Source organism: Leucoraja erinacea, chromosome 21, assembly GCF_028641065.1.
Source record: "Leucoraja erinacea ecotype New England chromosome 21, Leri_hhj_1, whole genome shotgun sequence".
Taxonomy (NCBI): domain Eukaryota; kingdom Metazoa; phylum Chordata; class Chondrichthyes; order Rajiformes; family Rajidae; genus Leucoraja; species Leucoraja erinaceus.
In genome coordinates, this window is record NC_073397.1 from 36302750 (window position 1) to 36330105 (window position 27356).

Consider the following 27356-nt stretch of genomic DNA (forward strand, 5'->3'; position numbering starts at 1 on the left):
ATTCTTGGCTTGCTTTGCATGGTGTTTTTTGCTGTGGATATTCACTGTTTCCTGGGGGAAACACCTCACTTATGCAGGGGACTTCCCCTGACAGCACAATGCTTCACAAACAGAGTGTGTTTTCCATTAGATGCTTTTTAAGATGGCATCTGTCTTGGGTTATTTATGATGTGTATGCCTGTGACCAGGTAGTTTCTAGCAATATTCTTGTAGTGCACATGAAAATGCATATCTTCAAATATTGGGTCGCACAGCAGTAGAGCTGCTGCCTCACAGTGCCAGAGACCCAGGTTCGATCCTGACTACGGGTGCTGTGTGCGCGGAATTTGTACGTTCTCCCTGTCACCACGCGGGTTTCCTCCCACATTCCAAAGATGTGCAGGCTTGTAGGTTAATTGGCTTCTATAAATTGCCACGCGTGTAGGATGCGAAAATGGAATAACGTGGAACTCGTGTGCGGATGATCAATGCTCGTTGTGGGCTCGGTAGGCTGAAGGGCCTGTTTCCACACTGTATCTCTAAACAAAGCACAAAACAAATTCATTTATTAGTCTGAAGAAGGGTTTCGGCCCGAAACGTCACCCATTTCCTTTGCTCCATAGATGCTGCTGCACCCGCTGAGTTTCTCCAGCATTTTTGTGTACCTACAAACTAAATTCAGTTGTGTTGCACTGAAGTGACTGTCTTTATATTTTAACAGGAAAGAATGGTACATATACAGCACCTTTCTATTCATTCTTATATGGCCATCAATTGAGGTTAACAATTGAGATAACCTTCCATCAGCTTTCAAATAAGAACATGTTGAAACATACAGAATTTAGCCTGAATAACTTCAGTTTCCACAGCCATGTCGAGAACAATCATTCTTTCTATGGCAATCTTACTGTTAACATTCAAGTCCAAATCAATACTGTTAGCTGTTTGAGAATGAGAGTTAAGATCTCTCTGCCCGCACATTTGTTTTGCATGTCTTAAGTTATTGAGATTTTGAATGAACATCAATTCAATATTACTGCTGTTGGAATGATTTATAGTGCTTGGATTGCAAGTTAACTGAGAAACTGCTACAGTTTGCATTGATGTTTTCTGTAACTTTGGACTCAATTACTTAACCTATCAATTACCTAGCAAATTTTGAACAGTGGTTGTTTTTATATTTTACAAGCCAGCTTGGTGATGCTGCAGGGAAACGATGATTAGAAATTTCAGTCTAAATTTCCTCTGGCCTGTACTGGGATATTCCCAGATACAATGTAGAATTGTATTTCTTTAACCTATGGCTGACTGGCTCCTTCTGCATATTCTTACTGCAGTACTGTCTAGAAACATCCACATTTTCAATGCTGCTATTGCAACAATCTGCATGCAATTGGGTATTAATGCAAAATGACTTTTGACTTTAACATCTCTGGGCATGCACAGAAATTGTTGCCTACGGTTCTTTACGACAACAGCTGGAATTATTTGATGTCCATGATTATGCTAAGTTTGTGGGCTTTTAGCTATAAAAATAATTTGGCACCACTTGCTGCATTAGCTGTGCATGGGGGAGGGGGAGGGGGAATAAACCATTGTACTTGGACCATTGCTGCCCTGCTCTACTCAAGATTATATTCAGTAGGTACCATTATTACAATGGCAGCAATGAAATATTTATCACCACAGATGTGCAATCTCAAATCAAAGGGTGGGTGATAAACTGAATTTGTTAACTCTATGGGGCAAGAACAGCTTTAAAAAAAAAACTGGCTGCTTTTACGTAATTCATAGAATTTGTGTGCAGAATAACAATAGAATTGTGAATCATCTGAGTAACAGCGTCAATTTCACTCAGACCTTTGGAGAGTATCAATGTACAAATGCTTTAAAGTTCAATGGATTAGAGAACCCACATCACGTATATTGCTGCACATGATCTTTACAACCTTTTTGTGCTGTCGGGTAATGGTTGACTTGGATTTCAGTACATATCTGTCCACAGGTGTTGGAAAATTACTCTGATGCTCCAATGACCCCCAAACAGATCCTGCACGTTATAGAGACTGAAGGACTCAAAGAAATGAGGTCAGTTGTGAATGGTTTCACTAGGAGAATGTTGAGGGTTTATTTTAATGTAAATATTGAATTGAGAGGCAGGAAAGTCTTATTGTTGATGCTAGGCTTCTCTGCAATATTAGTCGGGTACACTTTTGAGGATAATTGTTTTCATTTGTTGATTAATCTCAGCATTTTAGTCTCTTACTTTCCCAACCAGTCAGTCTTTGGGTCATGCACATACACGTATGTACTTGTTTGCTCCTTTCTCCGTTTATAATAGTCCAAAGGCACATTATTAAAGATACTGAGCAGAAGAAGAGTTTGTTGTATGTTTTGAAGAGATGAGTATTGAAGAGTTTTTTTTCAACGGAGATGGGGCTGTGGATGTTGGGAAGATGGAAGAGAAAAAACATCGTTTCAGCTAGGGTGCTGGAGAGAAGGGCAAAAATGATTTTTGGTTGTTGCACTGCGAATGGAGCAAGGAAAGGAGGCCAGAATGGGGAAAACAGGGCATGGAGCATAACACAGGCTAAAGGAACCTTCAGGGAAGTTGAAGAAGCCCTTTGAGAGATTTAATCTCCCCTACATTGGGTCCATGACTATCCTTTGGATGAGAGGATAGGGGGTGAGCGTGACAGGCTACTGTAACCTGGGTTTTGGAATGGTCAGTGTGAGGATCTTGGTGAGGTCAAGTCTAGGACTACAACCAGCCATTAGCTTTAAAAACTCATCCCTAGTTTAACTCGAATGTCTGTGTTTCAACTTCTGTTCTTGGATTAAGAATTCAGCATTCTCTGTAACTGGAGCTGCTGGACTGCTTACTCTTGTAGATCTTTAGTCGATGTCAAAGTCTTGCTTATTTAGTTGGTTTAAACAAAAAGACTTAATTTTATCCGGACTTTAAGTTTGTTCCAAGAAGGTAATGAAAATAGTTTTTAAATGCGGTCTTGTGGTTTATTTTTCCCCTCCTGTCTCACTTGGGTGGCCAATTATATTTTGTTGCCCCATATGTGTGGCCAATTACATCCTGGTCACTTCCATTTTAGCAAACAATTGTATTTCATTTTCCCTCAATTTTTTTTATTTTCTTCATCTGCTTAATAAAAACTTTATACTGTGCTTAAATATGCCCCTTGTCTCTAAATGCATTGTGTACAATTAGATAGTGATGTGCAATAACATTTGCTGTGTAGACAAATGAGGTAAATGGAAATGTGTACTGCCCAAGGCCTCTGGTTTATGGTAAAGAAATTCAATTCTGTTTTATTACATGGGATTCTGGAACTCCTCACTGGGGTTTTGAGGGTTGTTTTGCAGAGCTCTTAACATGAACATCACAAATTACTGCTCTTTTTATGGCTGCTAGTGATTTAGTTTTCTCATTCTACAAATTCATCCTGACAGCTAACAAAGACAATTTAATCCTTAAATGGGATCTCTTTTTTAGAAGCACTTATTATATCTCTGATCAATTTTTGTTACTGTCTTAATGTTATGTTTTAAAATTAAAAAAGGAAACCCTTAAAAATTGATTAACATTTTAAATCATTAATTATGAAATTAATGCATAAAAGCCATGATTAGCGATCTATAATTCAAATTGAACTTCCCTGTATTCTGTATAGTTATTGGATTTGTGTCCCTGTTTACATTGTATTTATTCACTGAAATAAATATGTGCAACTAATTGTTTTCTTTCCTTTTTCATGCCCGTGTTTCGTGATGCAATGGCTGTAGAAGGTAAGCATAATTAAGCCAAAATATATAAATAAACCAATGTTGCTAAGATAACTGAAAATACAGGAGTAAAGTCATTTATAATTAATTCTAAGTTCTAATTCTTCAGAAAAGATCATTTGTTAACAGATGATTGAATGGCCTTGGTATAATTGCCGGTTTCTTCGCCTATTAATAGTGATTTGTGATTCTGCTTTCACAAATCATCACATTACTGATCATTTTATTGCATTTCTTATCACAGCACTTTTTAAATAACTGCTGACACCCTCGCAAAAGCGAGTACACTTGTTATTGTAGGAAAAAAAACATGGCCGTTGTGGTTTGCATTGTACATTCATTAGATAGGTTCAGGTATGGTTGTTGTGCGTCTTTTGTTGTAGACTTCTGTCTAAAAGTTTAATTATTCCAGGATAATAAAATTATGTAGGATACTTTACCGTTTATTAAAAGAGAACTTAACAGCTGGATAGGAAAAAGACACAAAATGCTGAAGTAAAGCAGCGGGTCAGTCAGCATATTCAGAGTACATGGAAAGGTGACCGTTTGGGTCGGGCCCTTCTTCAGACACTGAGTATGTTTTTATTAGTGATAAATTTGTCGTAATTTTGCAACCTCAGGAAACAAAAGGGTATTTACAGATCTGCCGTTGTGGTGTAGCTGCAGACTTTATTCTTTCTGGTGCCAATCTAAATAACTTTAGTATCTCTTCAGCCATGATCATATTGAATGGCGGTGCAGGCTCGAAGGGCCGAATGGCCTACTCCTGCACCTAGTTTCTATGTTTTAAGGTTGAACAAAACCAAGCCAGACGTTTTATATTTTACAAGAAATTCTAGCAGTTGTGACTAAGACCACACTGCTTTTAATTAACCCAGCGATCATTGCCTTGTGAAAAGAGGCTTCTAAAGATAAAAACAGGTGCTTATTTGCACATACCTTGTTGAAAATTGGCATTCCATGATCAGTGCCTTCATATGCTCTGTTTAATGTTGCAAGGAAGCAAAAAGTATATTGCTCCAACATAAAAAACCTTGAAACGTAGATCAGACGTGAAGGTTAATACTGAAGTGAAATAAGCCTCTCATCTTCAGTATACCATTTCACTTTGTTCTGGTGTCAGGTCAGCTTCATAAGGTTTGAGGCCATAATCGCAGCACTTGCTATGAATTGAAATTGCTTCTTACCAAGCCTCCAACTGGAAAGGAAATATATCCTTAGGAAATGCATAGTATCTTGGTATTTTGATTTTTACATGAATGTGGCAAAATTGCCTGAAGGATTTCGGGCTGGCTGGGCAGCAGCAGTTCAGATGACAATCGAGTTATGGGTCATATGAGTAATGCGTTGTACTCCTTTTAATTCCTTGAATTTTTTCCGCTCGCTAATCTGATGAACAGCCCACTTGTAGTGTTTGGGTTGCTTTGTAGCTGTATGTGTGTGCAGTAGACTGAACAAGAGCTTTATAAAATGCTGATAGCATCTCATTGAATTGCTGAGTCGGCGCTTCAGTTTTCTTTTCCTCATTAGTTTTCCTACCCCCAACAAGACAGAAACGAAAGTATTTTTATTTACAAAGCACATATGTAGCTCTTGGCAAAATTGTTTATGTAAAGCTATATCACTGGTATTCTTCACCAATGCCTGTCATTGTACAGTTCTGTATTCTTTCAAATTAACAGTGTTTTCCTGCATTTATTTTGTATTCTATATTTTCACTTTCATTCTTTTGTGCAGAAAATAAGTGGTAACAAAACAGATATTCTCAGATTCACAATTTTATAAGCTATTTGCCTTGGTGAACACGGTGGCGCAATGGTAGAGTTGCTGCCTTACAGCTAATGCAGCGCCGGAGACCCGGGTTCGATCCCGACTACGGGTGCTGTCTGTACGGAGTTTGTACGTTCTCCCCGTGACCTGCGTGGGTTTTCTCCGAGATCTTCGGTTTCCGCCCACACTCCAAAGATGTGCAGGTTTGTAGGTTAATTGGCTTGGTAAATGTAAAAATTGTCCCTAGTGTGTGTAGGATGGTGTTAATATGCGGGGATCACGGGTCGGCGCAGAAGGGCCTGTTTTTGCACTGTATCTCTAAACTAAACTAAATTAAACCTAAACATATCAATACAAATACGTCATGCTTCTGCTATTGTTACTTTCGTGTCATTTTTCCCCCCACGTTCCTGCTACTATTTTGCAAGAAATCTAAACTCTTGTTCTATTGTTTTTACATAAATATCCATATACTGTTTTGCCTTTGAGGGATTCTTGGAGAGAAAGCAGATAGCAAAACCTATTCGACTGCCCTTTTCAAGAAAGTAGGTCTCGTATCTCATCTCTCTAATGGTCCCTCATCCCTAATTCTCTTCGTTTCCGCCATATTTGGCAGTGGTGCATAAATGCAAGTCATTTTTAAATACTAAACTTGGAAATTTGTATTGTAGGATGTCCAAGTTACTTTTTACATTTTTTCATAATGTATCTTGGCAAAAGATTGTAAGATATTTGTCTCATGCTTTTGCAAACTTGTTGAAAATTAAAATTAGACCACAATCGTGATTCCTGAATTTCCTACTGCAGGTTATAGTGGAATTTTCTTTTTCTTTCACCAATTAATAATTATTTTGAATTGTAATTGAAGTATTTGGCTGCATTTTAGAATCAGAATCACACTTTATTCGCCAAGTATGTTTTGCAACATTCGAGGAATTTCATTGGCCAGGTCAGTCGTACAATTAAAAGCAACAAATCACTCAAAAACACATTTTAACATGAACATCCACCACAGTGACTCCAACACATTCCTCACTGTGATGAAAGGCGAAATAAAGTTCAAGTCCTTCCTTTTGTTCTTCCTCGGTCGGGGGCCTCGAGCCTTCCGTTGACGGGACGATCTGACTCCCGTAGCCGGCGGCGTTCGGGCCCTCTGTGTCGAGGCGTTCAGCTCCTGCATCAGGGTAATGTCAGCTCCCCCGCGCCGGGCGATCGAACCTCGCGTCGGGGCTGGTCGAGCCTTCCGCGGTGTTGGAGCTCCCGACTAGCATCTCCCGAGACTGCGAGCCCTTGATGGTAAGTCCGCGGTGGGAGCGATCCCAGGCAAGGGATCCGCTCCGATGTTAAGTCCACGCCCCGCGGTGCGGCTCACGACAGTCCGAGGAGGTCTCCAGCTCCAGCGATGGTAGGCCGCAGAGCCCGGAGAATGTGATCCGAAATTTGATCACATCTCCGGGAAGGTAGGAACTTGAAAAAAAGTTTCCCCCGATCCCTTCCCCCCTCCCCCCTCATAAAACATACCGAAGAACATTAAAACAAACTTTTAACGCACCAAAAAATAACAAAAAGAAAGAAAAAACAAACAGACTGCCGGCAGGGCTGTCATCTCCCTGGCGCCCCTGATGGTCTTTTCAACAAACCTTTTCCAAAGTAAACTTGCACAAAGCTAATTGGGTTATCCTCATCAACTAGATTTTTTGGATCTTCATAGTGGAATTAAATGTTTTGTTGCAGTTCAGAGATGTAGGTTGCCATCTCAAAGTAACTGAATGAATAAAGACCATGTGGGTTATAGTCCATGAAACATTGGCAATCCATTGCCAGTTTGTTGGATTATAAAACTGAGGATAATATTGAAGCATGTATCAAGGGAGAGCTTGATAGGGCTCTTAAAGATAGCAGAGTCGGGGGATATGGGGAGAAGGCAGGAACGAGGTACTGATTGTGGATGATCAGCAATGATCACATTAAATGGTAGTGCTGGCTCGAAGGGCCGAATGGCCTACTCCTGGACCTATTGTCTATTGTCTAATATAATTAAGTGTTACTACCGGGGTGTAATTCTTAGCATGTGCCAAATCTTGGTCTAATCTTAATAAAATAATACCGTGGTCAGTTTTGGCTCATTACTCGTCACAGGATTTGAGGCAGTGCAAAATGTTCAGCGGAAGGTGAGTGATTGTTGTCATTTTTATTGACATTGAACTCGAGGAATGCCCAACCTTGACTGAATATAATTAATCTGCGTAAAATATTGGAAGGACGAGATTCTGAAAAAAATGAAGTTTATTTAAATATGATAGGATGGACAGATATCATCATGGGATATCATGTGTAGGAATGAACTGCAGATGCTGGTTTACATCGAAGGTAGACACAAAAAGATGCAGTAACTCAGCGGGACAGGCAGCATCTCTGGACCATTCCTTCTCCCCAGAGATGCTGCCTGTCCCGCTGAGTTACTCCAGCTTCTTGTGTCTACCAAGGGATATCAATTCAACTTATTAAAGCTAAAAATACTACTCTGTGTTCAGATTTGTTGCCGTTGGAAACTAGATGAGATTGGGGCTAATCATATTTCGTGGTGTAATGATATTTTTGCACAAACTGCTAAAGTTTGCATGGTTGTTGGGGTTGAAGATGAGTGATGCAACACTGTGGTTGTTCCATGTTAGAAGAAGAGGGAATTGAGGTTTTTGATCTTTGTATATTCCCAATTTAATTCTATATTTCCCCAGCAATGTTGTGAGTTATGTTACATAACGGCTTCTCTGTGCCAGTGTCCTGGTTTCCTTTGGCACTAAAAATTGGAACACAAAGATGGAAAAGCTTATAGGAATGTCAAACTCCAGATTATTATGCTGTTCGTGCAGTGTTACCTGCTTGCTTTGCTTGTGCAAGCTAAACTGATACTTTTCAATTTCAAAATAGTTTCATAGCAAGCATAATTTCCTTCACCATCTAAACTTGACGGATAGTTTTTTGAGGTCCTAGCTTGTATTGTTTAGTTTATTGTGACATACCGAGGTACAGTGAAAAGCTTTTTTGTTGCGTGCTATCCCATCTGCGTAAAGACTATTTATGATTACAATCAAGCCGCCCACACTGCACAGATACAGGATAAAGGGAATAATGTTTGGTGCAAGATAAAACTAGAAAAGTCAGATTAAAGATAGTCCACAAGTCTCCAATGAGGTAGATGGTAGGTCAGGATCGCTTTCTAGTTTGTGAAGAAACTGTCCTTTAATCTGTGGTGGACAAAAATGCTGGAGAAACTCAGCGGGTGAGGCAGCATCTATGGAGCGAGGGAAATAGGCGACGTTTCGTGTCGAGACCTTTCTTCAGGCTGATGTGGGGGTAGGAGGGGGTGGGAAGAAGAAAATAAGAGGCGGAGACAGTGAGCTGTGGGAGAGCTGTGAAGGGGAGGGGAAAGAAGGAGAAAGCAGGGACTACCTGAAATTGGAAAAGTCAATGTTCATACCACTGGGGTGTAAACTACCCTAATCTGTGGTGTGTGTTTTCACACTTCTATACCCCTTGCCTGGTGGGAGAAGGGGGAGTATCCAGGGTGAGACTGGTCCTTGATTAGGTTGGTGGCCTTGCCAAGGCAGTGTGAAGTTTAAACGGAATCAATGGAAGCGGTTGGTTTGCAAGATGGTCTGGGCTGCGTTCACAATTCTCTGCAGTTTCTTGCAGTCTTGGATGGAGCTGTTCCAAAATCATGCTGCGATGCATCTTAATAAAATGCTTTCTGCGGTGCATCTGTAGAAGTTGGGGAGAGTTGTTGGGGACATGACGAAAGTCCGAAGCCTTCTCAGGAAGTAATTGTTGGTGTGCTTTCTTGGCCTTTGCTTCCATATGTTTGGTCAAGGACAGATTGCTGGTGATATTTACTCTGTGGAACTTGAAGCTTTCAATTATCTTTATTTCGGCAGCGTCAATGTATGTCGTGGTATGCGTAGCACTTTGTCTGTATATTAAAAAAATGGACGTTGTGTAACATAATTGATTTTATTGTGTGAATGTAGATTTTAGTTTATTTTTGTACGATAATAAGTCCCCTCCCTCGCCCACTGAGCTGCCTGAAGGTTCCACCACAGGAAGCGTGCTGAAAGTCCATGTACATTGGATGTGTGCCTTAATTTTGGATAAAAAGAGAAATGTCTCAATCATGGACAAGGCTGAGATCAGAATATTATTATCTATAGGATTTAGTGCTTGTTGAAATTATGCAGAGTTATATTTTATCATTTTATTTAGTCTTTCACTTTGAATAATGTATTTGATCCTGGTGGTGTGACTAATTACGAAATAGACTGCTTTTAATTTCCCCTCTAATTTAATCCATTCTTTTAACTCCCTCTTGTCCAACTATGGTGATGCCAGCCTCATGCTACAGGCGAGTTCAAAAGGGTCAGTGATGATCAGTATAGGAGTGGGGGCTGGTGTGTCGACTTAAATCATGGGTTATTTGGTTGGACAAAGGGAACAAGTGCCAATCGAGGGTTTAAAGTTCACAATTAAGTTATTGAAATTGGAGGCTGTGGCAATGTAACAATGGGTGGACAAATTGTAGTCCCTTGAAGCAGGCACACCTGAATAGAGTTAAAGATGGATTAAGGTTTTGATATCACAGCCAATATTTAGGGATTAAAGAAACTAGTTGTGGTAATACGATGTGATGCGGAGAACAGGCTGAAATTGCTCTATCTGTTTGCGAAACCAGGTGTCATCAGTGTGAGAAACAGCTGTTGGAAGAGGCACCTTTTTTAAATGTCCTCACCATAGGAGATAAAGCAAAGGTAGACACAAAATGCTGGAGTAACTCAGCGGGACAGGCAGCATCTCTGGAGAGAAGGAATGGGTGACGTTTCGGGTCGAGACCCTTCTTCAGACATAACACAGGTTGGCAAATATGAGATTTCATCGGTGCCAAGTGTGGTTTTGAAATTGATTATTGCTCAAACAAAAGATGTAGAGATGACGGACAGAACTCAGCGGGACAGGCAGCATCTCTGGAGCGAATGATTTTTGGCGAGAAGATGACGTTGGGTCATGAGTGAACAGAGAAGCCCACAGGACAAGCAAGTAAGCTTGTGTCATGGACAGATACATCATGGAAAAGGGGCCAGATGTCCACAGTCTGTGCTGCCCATCAACCACTCACTTACACTAATCTTACGTTAATCCTACATTCCCATCAACTTTCCTTCTTCCAAGCCTTGCCAGATTCTACCACTTGCCCAGGCACTCGGTGCAATTCACAATGGCCAATTAACTTATTAATCCATGCATCTATGGGATGTGGTTGGAAACCAGAGCACCTGGAGGAAACCATATGGCTATAGGGAGTATGTGCAGACTCCACACAGAAAGCACCTAAGGTCAGGATTGCACATGAATCTCTGACACTGGGAAGCAGTGGCTCCATTAGCTGTGTCACTATGCCACAGTTAATGTTGAATTGAAATCCCTGAGGATGTGTTATTTGCTGACTATAGTGAATGCCTTTGCATAAGATGAAAGAGGTTCATTTAAAAGAGCCACTAAGGGAATGTGGAGTTGTGATTTTTCAGGAAAATGTGTCAAAGACTCAGAGTGCGTGGATGAGCCTGAAGGATGGGAGAATATTGAAGAAATGGCCCAGAGATAAGTGTCATACTGGGTCTGGGGGAATTATAGTTTCAAATAAATTATTATAAAAGCAGCAGGAATATGCATATTGCTATATCCCTCATAGTGATAATCAAGTGCCATTAATTCTGTTTAAAAAAATGATATCATGCAAAAAATTGTTGCCATGTTTAACTTTTTTTTAAATCGCCCTAACTTCCAAAGAAAGTAACGTTATGTAAAACCTATTAGGATGCAATTGTAATTGCAAGTGCCTTCCTTCATTGCCAGAAGATGGTTTGAAGTTTGCCTTTTTATCTCTTTGTTCACTGATCTTCGAATTCGATTCATGTCACAAGAAGAAACATGCTGTCTGCATTAGCTGAAGGTTTCATTGGGGGAGATTGCTTTGATGTAAAGTGCTCTGTTGTATGAATGAATGAAGTGTGCTTTTAATCCATTGTTGAAAAGCATGGCTGTACTCCTGTAGTAGGAATTCCTGTCAATGATTTTTGTATCACTCTACTCTTTGCTGTTTATGAACCTACACAACCTGCTTCCATCAAATATACCACACAAGAAGCCAAATATCAATTGCACCATAAATTGTGTGTGTGTGTAAAACAGTTCAACAACTTATTGGCAGTCATTCAGTTCCTGTATTATGCTAGTTTTATAAACCTCACATGTGTGGTTTAACATTGTCAAAATGGCAGGACTTGAATTATTGCTTTGTAATTTGTTGCGCATTCCGTGGCTTAAACTAAACGTAAGCAGCATGTGTTCAGACGTTTAGAATTAATTTCTCTCTTTGTCGTCTTTAAACATTTCTGTGTGGTTCAGATTTGTTGTATTACATTCTCTTCAGCCTGAAAAATCACTGAGTGTGATTATTAGATAAACATACTGAGTTCCTCCTCAGCCATACGATGTTTTGACATTTTGCATCTTTTAATGCATCCTAAAATAGTATTAGGGAATTTAATAGTGACTGTTCTTAAATATTGCTTTGATCACCAACAGAAATTTCTATTCTAAGAAAGAACTGCAGAAGCTGGAAAAATCGAAGGTAGACAGAAAATGCTGGAGAAACTCAGTGGGTGAGGCAGCATCTATGGAGAGAAGGAATAGGTGACATTTCGGGTTTCGACCCAAAACGTCACTTATTCCTTCTCGCCATTGATTCTGCCTCACCCACTGAGTTTCTCCAGCAATATATGTCGAAATTTCGATTCTATTACTTTCGGTCTGAATTTCAATTATAGGATTTATTTTCATTGCTTGTTTCTATCCCCCTCCATATTATTTCTTATATTCCCTCCTTTTTGCTTGTTGGTTTTTGAGGTACATGTCGGCTACTGAGGGGGGGGGGGGGGGGGGGGGGGGGGGGGGGGGGGGGGGGGGGGGGGGGGATGTTATAGCCCATGACATATTGGCAATCAAATAGGTTTCCTGTGGGTGCTCTGGTTTCCTCCCACATTCCAAAGACGTGCAGGTTTGTAGGTTAATTGGCTTCTGCAATTTGCCCCTAGTGTGTAGGATGAGAAATGGGGATCCTTGGTCGGCTATGTATGGCTGTGTTAATTTAGTTTGATCTTGGCTCCTCTTCTGATGAAAGTTTATTTTGATAGCTGGATGCTTGTTTTTTTAAATCGGGTATTGTAGTTCAGTTCCAGGGATGGTTGCTCAACATGATTCATAAGAATTGATGCCTTGGAAGCTGCTACATGTTCTTCTCTGAAATCCTAGAAAATTCCTCCCATTGAGTTTGCACAGTTGCAAGAGCGTGGGACTTTCTGCAGTAACGTAATGCCTTTCCAATTCACATCTAAATTTTACCTTATGTTAAAAACTTTAAACTTTTCCACGTTAAAATCACCAACATTAAAATCTTATTTGTAGAGAGCCGAAAAGTCTGCTTAAGCTTATGGTGACTTATAGCGATAATAATGGAGTGTAAGATATAGTTTAACATATGAGATGGGCCCCAGGGCTGTGAATGTTTAAACAGATGGTTGCAGCAGCAGCAGCAAGCTCTTTCAGAAAGAGAATGGAACTGGTTCCTGAGTAAATTCAGCCATCAGAACCTAACATCTCATCATGAAATTTCATCACCCCCTCCCCAAAATGAATGAATTTTGACAAGAATCTAATAATTTTAAATGCATGTTGAAACGTGATTGTAATACATGTGGCTATTAGTTAATGGCGTTTTGATTAATTTGTGTCAAACTGCCTAAATGCATATAGGGATGTTCAGTGCATTGTAATTTGACATGGAATTTTTATTAGGTTCACTTTTTTGGGGTTTATCGTCAAGGGCTGGTTGTGCTGCTTTGTTCCCAAGTATGTGGAATTTGCACACCCAGAGACTTCTCGGATTTAACCTGCTAAATATCAAATTTTCTCCAGAGACTCGATCCAAGTAATGCTAACGAGCTTGTTAAGGCTGCTAGCAATGAGTTAGAAGGCAGCCATCCCAGCCTGGGATATTAGCAATTTATGGAATGTTTGAGCTTTTTATGGTCAATAGCAGCGTTCTTTTAAATGTAGTTTGTACACGCATAAATTTGGAATAACTTGCTCCTTTTGTAGTTAATTGCTAAGAAGTCCTAACCTCCAGTTGCTTTTTTTTTAATGCTTGGTGTCCATGGATTGGGTAATTGTCCCATTGGAATTAACTTCTGAATATAATCTTCAGATATACTGGCACTCCCTATTCAATTAAAAAATAATAATCTTAGTTTATATGCATGCCAGTCAAACCTGATTTCCTTTGCATATTCTATAATCTTCCATTCAAGCAAACATATCTAGTTTCTTATTTTAGTGTAGGTCAGTTGAACTGTGTTAGTTGCAAGTGCTTTGTTTATGGTGCCACTTAAATTCTTGAGTCAAAATCTAGATTGATGCTTTGCACCACATAGCAACAGTAAGACCATTATTACTCTGCTGTTTCCTAGTGTCAACATTAAACCAAGCCTTCATGTGGAGTTGTTCTTTATTGATCCTTGTTCTACTAACCTCGCCACAACTGTCTCATGAGTGTATGTTAGGCTAGGTTCCACCAACCTAACAGAATGCCACCCCTGTAGCCATTTTTCTCTGGAATTCAAGATGGTGAATGTTAGAAGTTTGACGACACTGGGCCTGTACTCGCTGGAGTTTAGAAGAATGAGGGGGGACCTCATTGAAACGTACGGAATAGTGAAAGTCAGCATGGATTTATGAAGGGGAAATCATGCTTGACTAATCTTCTGGAATTTTTTGAGGATGTAACCAGTAGAATGGATAAGGGAGTGCCAGTGGATGTGGTGTATCTGGACTTTCAAAAAGCCTTTGACCACACAAGAGATTAGTGTGCAAAATTAGAGCACATGTTATTGGGGATAGGGTATTGACATGGACAGAGGTTGGCAGACAGGAAGCAAAGAGTAGGGATTAGCGGGTCCTTTTCAGAATGGCAGGCAGTGACTCGTGGGGTGCTGCAAGGCTCGATGCTGGGACCCCAGTTATTTACAATATATATTAACAATTTAGACGGGGGAATTAAATGTGACATCTCCCAGTTTGTGGATGACACAAAGCTGGGTGGCAGTGTGAGCTGTGATGAGGATGTTATGATGCTGCAGGGTGTCTTAGATAGGTTGGGTGAGTGGGTAGATGCATGGCAGATGCAGTATAATGTGGATAAATGTGAGGTTATCCACTTTGGTGGCAAGAACCGGAAGGCAGGTTATTATCTGAATAGTGTCAGATTAGGAAAAGGGAAGGTGCAATGGCCCTGGGTGTGCTTGTACATCAATCACTGAAAGTAAGCATGCAGGTACAGTAGGCAGTGAAGAAAGCTAATGGCATTTTGGGCTTCATTACGAAAGGATGTGAGTTTAGGAGCAGTTGTCCTACAGGGCCCTGATGAGACCGCACCTGGAGTATTGTGTGCAATTGTGGTTTCCTAATTTGAGGAAGGACATTATTGCTATTGAGGGAGTGCAGCATATATGTTCATCAGGTTAATTCCCTGCATGGCGGGACTGACATATGATGAAAGAATGGGTTGTCTGGGCTTGTATTCACTGGAATTTAGAAGGATGAGAGGGAATCTTATAGAAAAATTCTTAAAGGATTTGACAGGCTAGATGCAGGAAAAATGTTCCCGATGTTGGGGGAGTCCAGAACCAGGGGTCACAGTTTAATAATAAGGGGTAGGCCATTTAAGACTGAGATGAGGAAAAACTTCTTCACCCAGAGAGTTGTGAATCTGTGGAATTCTCTGCCACAGAAGGCAGTGGAGACCAATTCACTGGACGTTTTCAAGAGAGTTAGATTAAGCTCTAAGGGCTAAAGGAATCTAGGGATATGGGGGGGGGGGGGGGGGGGGGGGCAGGAAAGGGGGTACTGATTTTTTAGATGATCAGCCATGATCATATTGAATGGCAATGCTGGCTTGAAGGGCCGAATAGCCTCCTCCTGCACATATTTTTCTATGTTTCTAGTGGATGTGCAGAGGACGTTTCCATGAGTGTCTAGGACTAGAGGTCATCGTTTCAGAATTAAAGTACATTCTCTTTAGGAAAGAGATGAGGAATTTCTTAAGTCAAGGGGTCGGCAACCTACGGCCACTGGACCGAATGCGGCCGGTAACCTGAAATCATCCGGCCCGCAGGCGTATTTTATTTTCTGTAATCGTCCAACCCGCAGACTTCCTTCATCTCCGGTACCTCCCGGGACGGAGGCTGCGGCGCCCAGGCACGGTGACGCAAGTAGACGGCCGCAATGGCGGAGCTGGCGAGCGAGGCCAAGCGCCGAGTTCTGGCTGTACCGCATCCTACACACAGCCGCGGAAGAGTATGTATGAGTATTTGAGCTGCCGCCTTCAGGACAGAGCCGAGGCATTGGTCCGTAGGAACTCCATGTTCGTGAGCGCTCACGTGATTTGATGCCTGCCGTCCGGAGTGGGATCCATGTGTCCGTGTGGGATCCATGTGATGCCTGCCGTCCAGAGTGGGATCCATCCAGACTGAAGAAGGGTCTCGACACGAAACATCACCTATTGCTTCTCCAGAGATGCTGCCAGTCCCGCTGAATTACTCCGGCATTTTGTGTCCATCTTTAAATGACGTCACGCGCTCCAGGCGGCTGTGCGCACGCATGAAATCGCGCGGGACCGTCGCGCCTCAACGCGACCATGAGGTCGCGCAATTAGCGTGCCAAGGACACGTAAGTGGGACAGGCCCTTTACGTCTGCCCCAGTGAAGTGGAAACATGTTGCCCAGAAAACATGGACAGTGTTAATTGTTTCCAGTGTTTATCTGATGTCTTTTATTGTTCTATTTTGTAACAGTTACATTGCATTGCCAAGCCACTACAAAGGGCAGGAAACATCGAAGGGATATAATTTTGTTATGATTTGCATCCTATAATTACTCTTGTTCTCTGAACTGTTGTAAATTGGATTGCTGGCTACCTTTGAATATTAGTGGATAGAATTTGCCCTTGGGAAAAGCAGCTAAGTTACTTGAGGAATATAGGACACACTAGAATTTATTTTCTTGGTAATATTGAGCTGACTGGTCCCCTTTGTTCGACTTGGAGGTAGAATTTAAAGAGAATGTACATGACATTGATTCTTGAGCTGATGGAGATGTTCTGGTGAAGGCAACATTTGAGAAATGTCTTATTTTCTGTGACAACAAATTGGAGTGGGGTTGCAGTGGCAAAGTTTATGATCTCTGCTTTGTGAGATTTGAACCCAACCAAATTGATCCAGGTTGAAGTTGAAGACAATAAAAATGTTGAGTAAAGCATAGCCCTAATGTTATTCTCATTAAATGTATCAAATTATGTAACCGCTTGAAGATGCACAAATGATTTCGAAAGTGTTGCAGATCTGATATGATATGAAACTTCAGATACCTAGTATTGATTTCCTGAAGCATTTTGCCGCCGGATGCTTTCATTAGCTTGTGTAAGTGGTTGCTGATGACTATCACAGCAGCATTTGTTCTAAAAGAAAGCTGTCGTCCATAATTCTAGGATTTCTGCTCGTTGTTGAGGTCTTCAAGGTGGGCAAAAACAAAAACATTAGTGAGTTGCATGACCATCTGTTAATATTTTTTCTAAATGGGTTGAACTATCATTTATGATTTTTTTTTTTGTATTTGGTGTAAACATGCTGATGCTATGCCATAATTATATCATAACTATTTTTACAAGTTGTTGTAAATCTGTTATGACGAGTATTGACATTTGGGTGCAGTGAAATATTACTGGTTAATGCGTTAGAGAAATTACCAGGTCTAGAGTGTAGTTCCCTTTTTGAAATGTGAATTCTGATTATTCTCCCTGTTAGGGGTGTCAATATGCATTTGGGTTTTTATCGTTCCCGTGTAGCCTTTCAGTTCAGGGTAGTATATGGCCAGATCAAATAACAACCGGATACTCAGCTCCCTTTTAGTTTGACATCACTTTTCCATACTGCCAACTGTTGGATTAGATTCATACATATGCTATCTGCCTAAATGCCACCTGTCCAATACATGGGTCTTTGATGGACTGATTTAAAGCTGTTCTGTATGATCAACCTGCAGGAGATTCCATCCTATGTTCAGAGGTGATGTTAGCAGTTTACTAATTTTGAGTATTTATTTATTTCTTCATCATTGTGTTATTTTCTGTAATGCTAAATATACAGTAAGTAAAATCTATGCCCATTCGTACAATTAATCTTTGATCGCATGCATGGTTGTAAAAAACAAAATACACTGTGTAGCAGTGAGGCTTGAGGTTCTAAATTTACGCATGGGGATAGCGGAGAGCCAATACTCAAAATATACTGCAGAATATCTGTTATATAAAAGGTAAAACTATACTAAATGTGTAATAATTATCAGCAGAAAATTACAAGACTATTCACAATATTGAATAATAGCAAATGGGTGTCGGACGTGCGTGTTGTTCATTTGTTGTTTACGGAGAAACAAATTTGAAATGTTTCAATCATCCATTGTCTGAGGTAAAGTGGTGTAGACATGCACAATTCGCAAGGCTTGGCAATTGGCAAGCAATATTTCAAAATGCAACTGAAAAGTTATTTTAATTAGAACTTTCTTTGCTTTCATCATCCAAGTGGCTGCTGTTTTTGGCATTGTCACTTGTACAGTTTAAAAAAAATGATAGGAAAATTGGCCAATTGAAGCACAATATGTACCACTGTGCCAATCTGAACTTAATACAAGGTATTTACATAAAATGTGCTTTTTAATCTATTTTATGTAGTGGAACATCTCCATTGGCATGTCTGAATGCTATGCTTCACACTAATTCTCGTGCAGATGATGGAATGTTTTACAGACTTCCAGGGCGGATGGGTCTTTATACATTGAAGGTAAGAACTATTGTTCCATTTTGTTGCCGTAACTATAGGGATTTCCAAGCTTGCAGTTTGTAAGTAGCACAGGTGGAAACTGTAGCTCGTTGTTTAGTTTAGAGATACAGTCCTGAAACGGGCCCTGTGGCCCACAGAGTCCGTGCCGACCTGCGATCCCAGCACACTAGCACAATCCTACACGCACTAGGAATAATTTACAATTTTACCGAAGCCAATTAACCCAACAAACCTGTACGTCTGGAGTGTGGGAGGACACCGGAGCATGACAGGGAGAACGTACAAAATCCATACAGTCAGCACCCATAGCCAGGATCGAACCTAGTCTCTGGTGCTGTAGGCAGCAACTCTACCGATATGCCACTGTGCCAACCCTTTACTTTGAGCTTGCCCATTTACACATTCACAATTTTTCTAATTTGGCATTTTAATCTGTGAGGCACCGAAAACTGCACAATCTTAGTTCATGGGAGAAACTCAGTGAGGTGGATGGGACTGATTTAAGTCTGAATATCTGGGATTCAAGCTTCGCATACGCCCACAAGTGGACATTTAGACACTCGTGCTCTGTAATGGTAATGCTAGAAATGGATGCCTTCATTATAAATTGAAGGATACATTTGTTGTTAAGGAAGTAATTTCAGAATAAAGTTCCTATTCTCCTCTTGTTTTGCACAAAACGGGCTTTACAATAAACTTATTTCCACCTTCTGCTCCTGTGGTCATTTTGAAGGTCTGGTCCTGGGAATATCTATAAATCACATGTGCTGAGGACATTGACTTTTTAAGTCCCTATATTAGTATCATTTTTTAGTCACGTCTTGTGCACTGAGAATTTGTCCTTGAGAATATAGCTAGTGTGAGAGGGTGTGTCTAATGTAGCCATGAAGATTTATGAATTACGATCCAACTGAGTTCTTACGGCCAATGGGTTTTTTTAATTGATGCCTGTCCTTTAGCTGTGAGTGCAATAAGTCTTTGAAAGTGAATGTATCTCACCAGAGCAACATCTTCGCTTTAGCTTGGGCTCAAACTGTTGTGTGGATGCTAGATTCTGGAGAGCTGCAGAAAGCAGATTTTTGCTACAAAATTAAAATGTTTTGCCACCCAACAAAAGTTTTCTTTCACTGTACCTCAATACATGTGACAACAGACTTAACTGTAAGCTTATTTTTAACAGGTTGCAGTTCTCCAATTTGAGACAAACATTGTGCTTGCACTCGTACTATAAAATATGATATTGATATTTGATATGGATATGATATTTTTCTTCTTCCCATTGACTACAACCTGTGAAGAAGCATTTGTTCTGTTTATATATGGCATTGGAATGCTGCGGCAATGGTCTACTGTAATACATTGATTGAGACCAGAATGGATTGAAAGCTTGAAGAGCTGGTGCTTTGATTTTTATTTTTTTAATCCTGATTTAACATGTGGCTGATGGTTGTCTGTGTTAGTGTAAGTTGAAGTGTTCTGGGCATCAATCTTGATTGTTGGCTGCTCAAGTTGATTGCACTGTAATGTTTTGCTGCTGTGGTTAGTTATTAAATCCTTCAGTTTTTGTAATTGAATTGCGGGGATGGATTAACATGCTTTATCTTAGGGTTGTTTGTATTTTGTTTAGAGTCCATTGGTAAAAAGTGGAGGTTAGAGACCTAATACACCAAAATTGAAGAGAAGGAATTATTTAAATTATAGACATTAAATCCCTGAATTAAATATTGAAGGTTTTATGGAACACCAGGGTTTTAGAAACATAGAAAATAGATGCAGGAGGAGGCCATTCGGCCCTTCGAGCCAGCACTGCCATTCATTGTGATCATGGCTGATCGTCCCCAATCAATAACCCGTGCCTGCCTTCTCCCCATATCCCTTGATTCCACTAGTTCCTAGAGCTCTATTTAAGAGAAAATCCATCCAGTGTTTTGCCTCCATTGCCCTCTGTGGCAGGGAATTCCACAAATTCACAACTCTCTGGGTGAAAAAGTTTTTTCTCACCTCAGTCTTAAATGGCCTCCCCTTTATTCCTAGACTGTGGCCCCTGGTTCTGGACTCGCCCAACATTGGGAACATTTTTCCTGCATCTAGCTTGTCCAGTCCTTTTATAATTTTATATATGTTTCTATAAGATCCCCCTCATCCTTCTAAACTCCAGTGAATACAAGCCTAGCCTTTTCAATCTTTTCTCATATGACAGTCCCGCCATCCCAGGGATCAACCTTGTGAACTTACGCTGCACTGCCTCAATCACAAGGATGTCCTTCCTCAAATCAGGAGACCAAAACTGTATGCAATACTCCAGATGTGGTCTTACCAGAGCCTTATATAACTGCAGAAGAACCTCTCTATTCCTATACTTAAATCCTCTTGTTATGAAGGCATCCCAAGACAGGGTGAATTTGGCAAGAAGCATATCAATAGAGTTTTGGTCTGTGTGCATGGGAAGAAGAGCATGTACAGTTGGTTATTAAGAGCTGATAAAAGGAAGCAAAGTTTTAAGGAAGTGCTGGCATATTGGCAACAGGGAATGAATGACTATGGTATGACTGACAGATATATTGAAAACCAAGAACAAGAGGGATTGCTTCAGTTTGCAAATGGAGTTTATTGGTATGAATTAGGTGTTGGAAAAGTAAAGGTGTTGGGGAAAAGGCAGGAGAATGGGGTTGAAAAGGAAAAATAGATCAACCATGTTTGAATGGTGGAGCCGACTCGATGGGCCGTGTCTTATGAGCTTCCCATATGAGTATATCCGCAGTAATATTCAGAATGGACAAAGGGGACTTGATTTCTTGGAGGTGCATGTTCTTTTGAGCTATTGTGAAACCTGATACAAGGTTAGAACCATCTTGTTTAAACGGTAGCATTGTTATTTGGAAATATTGGAGAAACTTGTAGAAAAAAATTGAATTAGAATAATTGACAGGGTGGAATTCCCTGCCCTGGCGGGCAGTGGAAGCTGAACCATTGGAAGTGTTTAAAGTGAGTTGGATAAATATTTGGTAGATAGCGGAATAGGATGGAGAAAAGGCACAGATGAGGACTTGGGACCACTATAGATCGACCATGGTCACGTTAGATGGAGGGGCAAGCAGGAAGGTCCTGATGGCCTCCCCCCTGCTCCTATTTGCTTCTGTATATCACATCTGCCCAATTTACAACATGCACAACATAATTTTGAATTTTGGTTGTGCATTAAAACATTAATAATATTTTTCATGCTTTGTGCCATTAGAGGTGTGTGGTTCCACAAATAAGGCAATTGAAACGTTTCGAACATGAATACAACTTTTGTTATGTTCTGATGTGTTTTAATTAACTGGCAAGAATGAGGACAATAATGGAATTGCAGTTCTGATGCTATTTAACGATGAACCCCCTCCAGTTGCAATGGAGGGAAGCACTCTGACAAACTCTCCAGGAGACATTTATGCACCATATTTCATATCTTTAATCTACCTTTATAAGAATGGCAATGGCAATGGCAATGGCAATGCCAGCAAGAATACATCACAAATACAAAAGAACCTGGTTTGTAGTTGCACTGCAATTTATTGTGTGAGGACTGGTCATGATGAAGCCTCTTCAGTTTTATTTCCAATGATACAGGGGAAAAAAAGTACCATTGTGGTTGTACTACTGAGCTAGTAACATAGGAATGATGAGCTCAAATTCTGCAAGACAGGTTGTGAAATTGCACCCAATAAAGCTGGTCATTTGTGGGTTGGTTCCAGAATGGTTTCAAAAACTGCTGCATTGTCTTAAGTATATAAATGATTGAAGGATAGCCCTGGAGGAAAGGACTGTGCTGGTAGTGTCTGGTGTGCCATCTGCAAGATTTGCGTATCATTGTTTGATTGACCATTTATGCCTTAAAGGAAGCTTGAAATGGGGGATGAATAATAACTTGCTGACTTGATACATTTCTTGAATTTCTTTCATATATTAATTATATGGTTTTAATGCTTTCAACCTGCGCCTTCTAATAATGTCTTCATATCCTCATGTTTATAAATATCCGCTTTCTCTCTTTCGCGACACTAAGTTTTAATCTTCTTGCCACCCTGTTTTCTCTCAATGTCATTGTTCATCTGGTATAGTCATATCAGCATGAAGGTATGAAGGCAGTCTTAATCTTATCAGTCAGTAAGTGGGAACAGAGATTTGAACCAGAAGTAGTGCATGAATTGTGTCAACCTCCTCCTAAACGGTTTCCAGTAATTATTTTGCTCAGATGCTTGTGTTTTCTACTTGAATCTTGGAATTGTTTTGCAAATCTAGTACAATATCAACTGTAGGGCTATACAATGAAGCAACTGATTTAATTTGCCTTTGTAGAAGAATTTAACTGTTTTTCATTTTTAACGCATTATATTTGGGATGATCCAAGATAACATCTCTTGAATGTAATTTTCCTTTGCTTAATGTTCTGTCTACATCATTAGTACATTCTCCATCTAGAACTTAGGCTAAAACGCCCTTTGACAATGTAGAGTTGATAGGAATTGCTTTTGCTATCAAAAAAAAAGTTGAATACTGAGGTAGTGAGCCTGCTGTCTAATATGCAGCTTCTAAGTTACTGCAAATCAATGGGAAAAGATTGTTGTGAAATTTGTACCCGTAGCAATGTTTCTTTTCAGGCAGCACTACTGTAAATTCTGCCCACAACTAATATGCTAAAGTTTGACAGCATTGCTGCTATTTTGGGAATTTGTTCCAGGTAATTTCATTTTTTAATTATATATAGTTGAATACTCTTTCAGTAACAGGAAGGATCATCACCATAGTGAGTTAAAGAAATCACTTGTTGGTTTGCTGCTTATTAATTGCACTGTTAGTGCGATTGTCCGATGGTTTGGTACTTAAGTGTTCTTCGGTTGAAGTCAAGTGGTAATAGACTTTTTGACATTGAGACCTAAGCATCAACAAATCTCCCCGACGTGAGTATATAAATGGACGTTCTTCCAGCATTGCGGCTCAAGAAGAAGTGTGCAGAGACAGTTTCAAGGTGAGGGGGGGGGAAGATTTAATAGGGATCTGAGGAGTAACTTTATCACGCAAAAGGTGGTAGGTGTATGGAATGAGCTGCCAGAGGACATCGCAACATTTCAGAAACATTTAGAAAGGGTCATGGATAGGACCGGTTTAGAGAGATATGGGTCAAATGCAGGCAGGTGGGACTAGTGTAGATGGGACATGTTGGCCAGTGTGGGCAAGTTGTGCTGAAGGACCTGTTTCCATGCTGTATCACTCTATGATTATATGACGGCTAAACCTGGTGTATGAATGGCCAGTATTGGGTGTAGGCAGGAGCTGGGTATGATGGGGGAAGAAGCTCAGACAAAGGCTTTTAATTTACAGCATTTTGACAATCAGGAAATTCTATATACACTGAATAATTTAACACATGGAAAACATTCTCAGTTAAAGTAGTTTTAAATGTTATATTTAATAGATGCTGCAGAACCGGTTTGTTAGCTCGTGGCAGAAATGCTCTACATGGAAGTGATTAAATTCAATACCCGTTCATGGCTTGTACCGAGTGTTCCACTTTAGTTTAGAGTAAGTGCGGAAACAGGCCCTTCGGCCCACCGGGTCCGCACCAACCAGCGATCCCTGCATATTAACACTATCCTACACACAATAGGGACAATTTTTTTGTTTACCAAGCCAATTAACCTACAAACCTGTGCGTCTTTGGAGTGTGGGAGGAAACCGAAGATCTCGGAGAAAACCCACGCAGGTCACAGGGAGAACGTACAAACTCTGTACAGACGGCACCCGTGGTCGGGATCGAACCCAGGTCTCCGGCACTGCATTCACTGTGGCAGCAACTCTACAGCTGCACCACCGTGCCGGTAGAGTTGCTGAAGTTGGTAAATACTAATGGATTGCATTGTACCATTGTTATAGTAAAACATGCTGTTAACTTCCCCTTCCTGTTCGCCACATCTCCCACCAACCTTTTCAGGTTTTTCCCTGTTGTCACAAAATCGTAGAAAATAAATAAATGGGTATTTGATCTATGTTCATGCTCCGTTGAAAGTGAACTACCCAGCCTAATCTCATCTTTTGCTACTCGTTGTGTAACACTGTAGGTCATGGTTCTCCAAGGGGCACAGCTAAGTACTTTCGAAGATTTCTCACTCAATCATCTGTTCAAGCAGTGGGTTTAAAAACCCGCGCCATGCTCCAAGATGATTGTTTCCTCATCTGTGACTAGTGATGTGAATCCTGTGACTAGTGGTGTGCCTCGGGGTTCGGTGCTGGGCCTGTTACTGTTTCCCATCTACATCAATGATTTGGATGAGAACATACAGGGCAAGATTAGCAAGTTTTCTGATGATACAAAAGTTAGTGGTCTTGCAGATAGTGAAGATGGTTGTGAACGATTGCAGCAGGATCTGGATCTAATGGCCAGGTGGGCGGAGACATGGTTGATGGAATTTAATACAGAGAAGTGTGAGGTGTGGCATTTTGGGACGTCGAACAAGGGCAGGGCCTACACAGTGAATGGTCGGCCTCGCGGTAGTGTTGTAGAGCAGAGGGATCTAGGAGTACAGGTGCAAGGTTCCTTGAAAGTCGAGTCTCAGGTGGATGTTGGTCAAAAAGGCTTTTGGCACTTTGGCCTTCATCAATCAGAGCATTGACTATATCCAGTCTGAGTTGGGAGGTCATGTTGCAGTTGTATAAGATGTTGGTGAGACCGCCGCATCTAGAATATTGTGTTCAGGTCTGGGCACCATGTTATAGGAAGATATTGTCCAGCTTGAAAGTGTTCAGAAAAGATTTACGAGGATGTTGCCAGGACGAGAGGGTGTGAGCTATAGGGAGAGGTTGAGTAGGCTGGGTCTCTATTCCATGGAGCGTAGGAGGATGAGGGGTGATCTTATAAACGTGTACAAAATAATGAGAGGAATAGATTGGGTAGATACACTTGCCCAGAGTAGGGGAATCGAGGACCAGAGGACTTGGGTTCAAGGTGAGGGGGAAAAGATTTAATAGGAATCCGAGGGGTAACTTTTTCACACAAAAGGTGGTGGGTGTATGGAACAAGCTGCTAGAGGAGGTAGTTGAAGCTGGGATTATCCCATTGTTTAAGAAACAGACAGGTACATGGATAGAGCAGGTTTGGAGGGATATGGACCAAGCGGAGGCAAGTGGGACTAGTGTAGCTGGGACATTGTTGGCCGGTGTGAGGAAGTTCCATACTGTACCAGTCTATGATTCTATCTCCTTTTTTTTGCCAATTACTACAAATCTATGTTCCTGGTTTTTGATCATTTGGATAAGGGAAATCAATCCTATCCAGAACAAACTGCTGGAGGAACACAGCTGGTCAGGCAGCATCTCTGGAGGGAACGGACAGAGGAGGTTTCAGGTCGGTACCCATCATCAAACAGGTGGAGTAGAGGAGAGATACTTGGTAGAAGGAGTTGAGAGAAAGGGATTGGGCAAGAACTACCTCTCTTTATTGAATCGTATAAGAGGGCTTGATAGGGTAGAGATTGGTGTGGAACATCTTGAACAAGGGGAGATAACTACAAGATCAGGGCCGGTCATTTTAAACTAGGGTACACGGAAACCCTTCCTCGCAGACAGTGGTGAATCTCTTGTGTAGGAAGAAACTGCAGATGTTGGTTTAAACCGAAGATAGGCACAAAAAGTTGAAGTAGCTCAGATGGACCGGCAGCATCTATGGAGAGAAAGAATGGGTGACGTTTTGGGGCAAGATGCTTCTTCAGAATGAAGAAGTGTCCCGACCTGAAAGGTCACCCATTCCTTCTCCAGCGATGCTGCCTGTCTCGCTGAGTGACTCCAGCTTTTTGTGTCTATCTGTGGTGAATCTCTTCACGTTTGGCCGGCAGGTTGTGGAAACTGAATCATTAGTCGGAGTTGGATAAATATCTCATAGATCGAGGAAGATGGATAAATGGGACGGAAGCGGACTGGAGGCCAGTATTGATCAACCAGAATCATATTAATTGTCAGGACAGTCTGCATCTTGCTTTGCCACTCAGCTTTGTTCCATCAACAAACTTGGATTACACTTAATCACCTCTTCTGAATTATTGATTTGTATTATGAGCTGTTGGAGTTCTTTCACCTCCAAGTGACTGACGATTTTCTGCCGAGCTTCAACTCTTTATTCTTGTTGTAATACTTGCATTTATGTATCTGCCATCAAGCTCCGCCAAATAGTTTATTGTCAAATTACCCAACTTTTTCCTTACATTTCACATTTTTCTCACATTTAATCTATCTTCTCTCTTCTGAACTAGTGCTTGGCATAATTTCCCCTTATAACCTGGGTAAAAATTCCACTGAAGTCAGCACATTTGTCTTTGAACGTCTGAGCTGTGAGAGGTTTTAACCTATCTTCCCCTCTGGTCCTTTTCAAATGTCCCAAGAATCTAAAGCGGATTCCCCTGTTTTTGTTTTGAAGATGACTGACTAACCTTTGAGGGCCTGTTTGCTGTCTAATTTTTGTGTTTTTGCACAATATCTTTCACCATCACTATCTTATAGACTTTATATATAATTTGTTTTAGTATGTTTGCCTGAGTCTGATGTACCTGTGATGCTGCTGCAAACTAGTACAATTGTACCCGAACCTCGCTACAATATCCGCGACGATAAAGTTGACCTGACCATCCCTTGATGTCTTTCCCAACTCATTTAAAAATCTCGTTGCTGCACCATCGTCCCGTCACCTATCTCTGTTACAGATATTTACACGGGCAAATGGGACTGGTTTAGATGGACTCTTGGTCGGGATGGACTAGTTGAGCCGAAGGGCCTGCTT

General features: G+C 40.8%; 1 protein-coding gene across 1 annotated transcript in view; it reads left to right on the forward strand.

Annotated features, from left to right (window-relative positions):
- Nucleotides 1-27356, forward strand: part of LOC129707568 (polycomb group protein ASXL1-like) — a 77275-nt gene that overhangs the window by 14749 nt on the left and 35170 nt on the right. The window contains exon 3 of the mRNA XM_055652717.1: nt 18439-18547. Within this exon, the coding sequence (XP_055508692.1) occupies nt 18439-18547 (109 nt within the window). The remainder of the gene's footprint in view (nt 1-18438; nt 18548-27356) is intronic.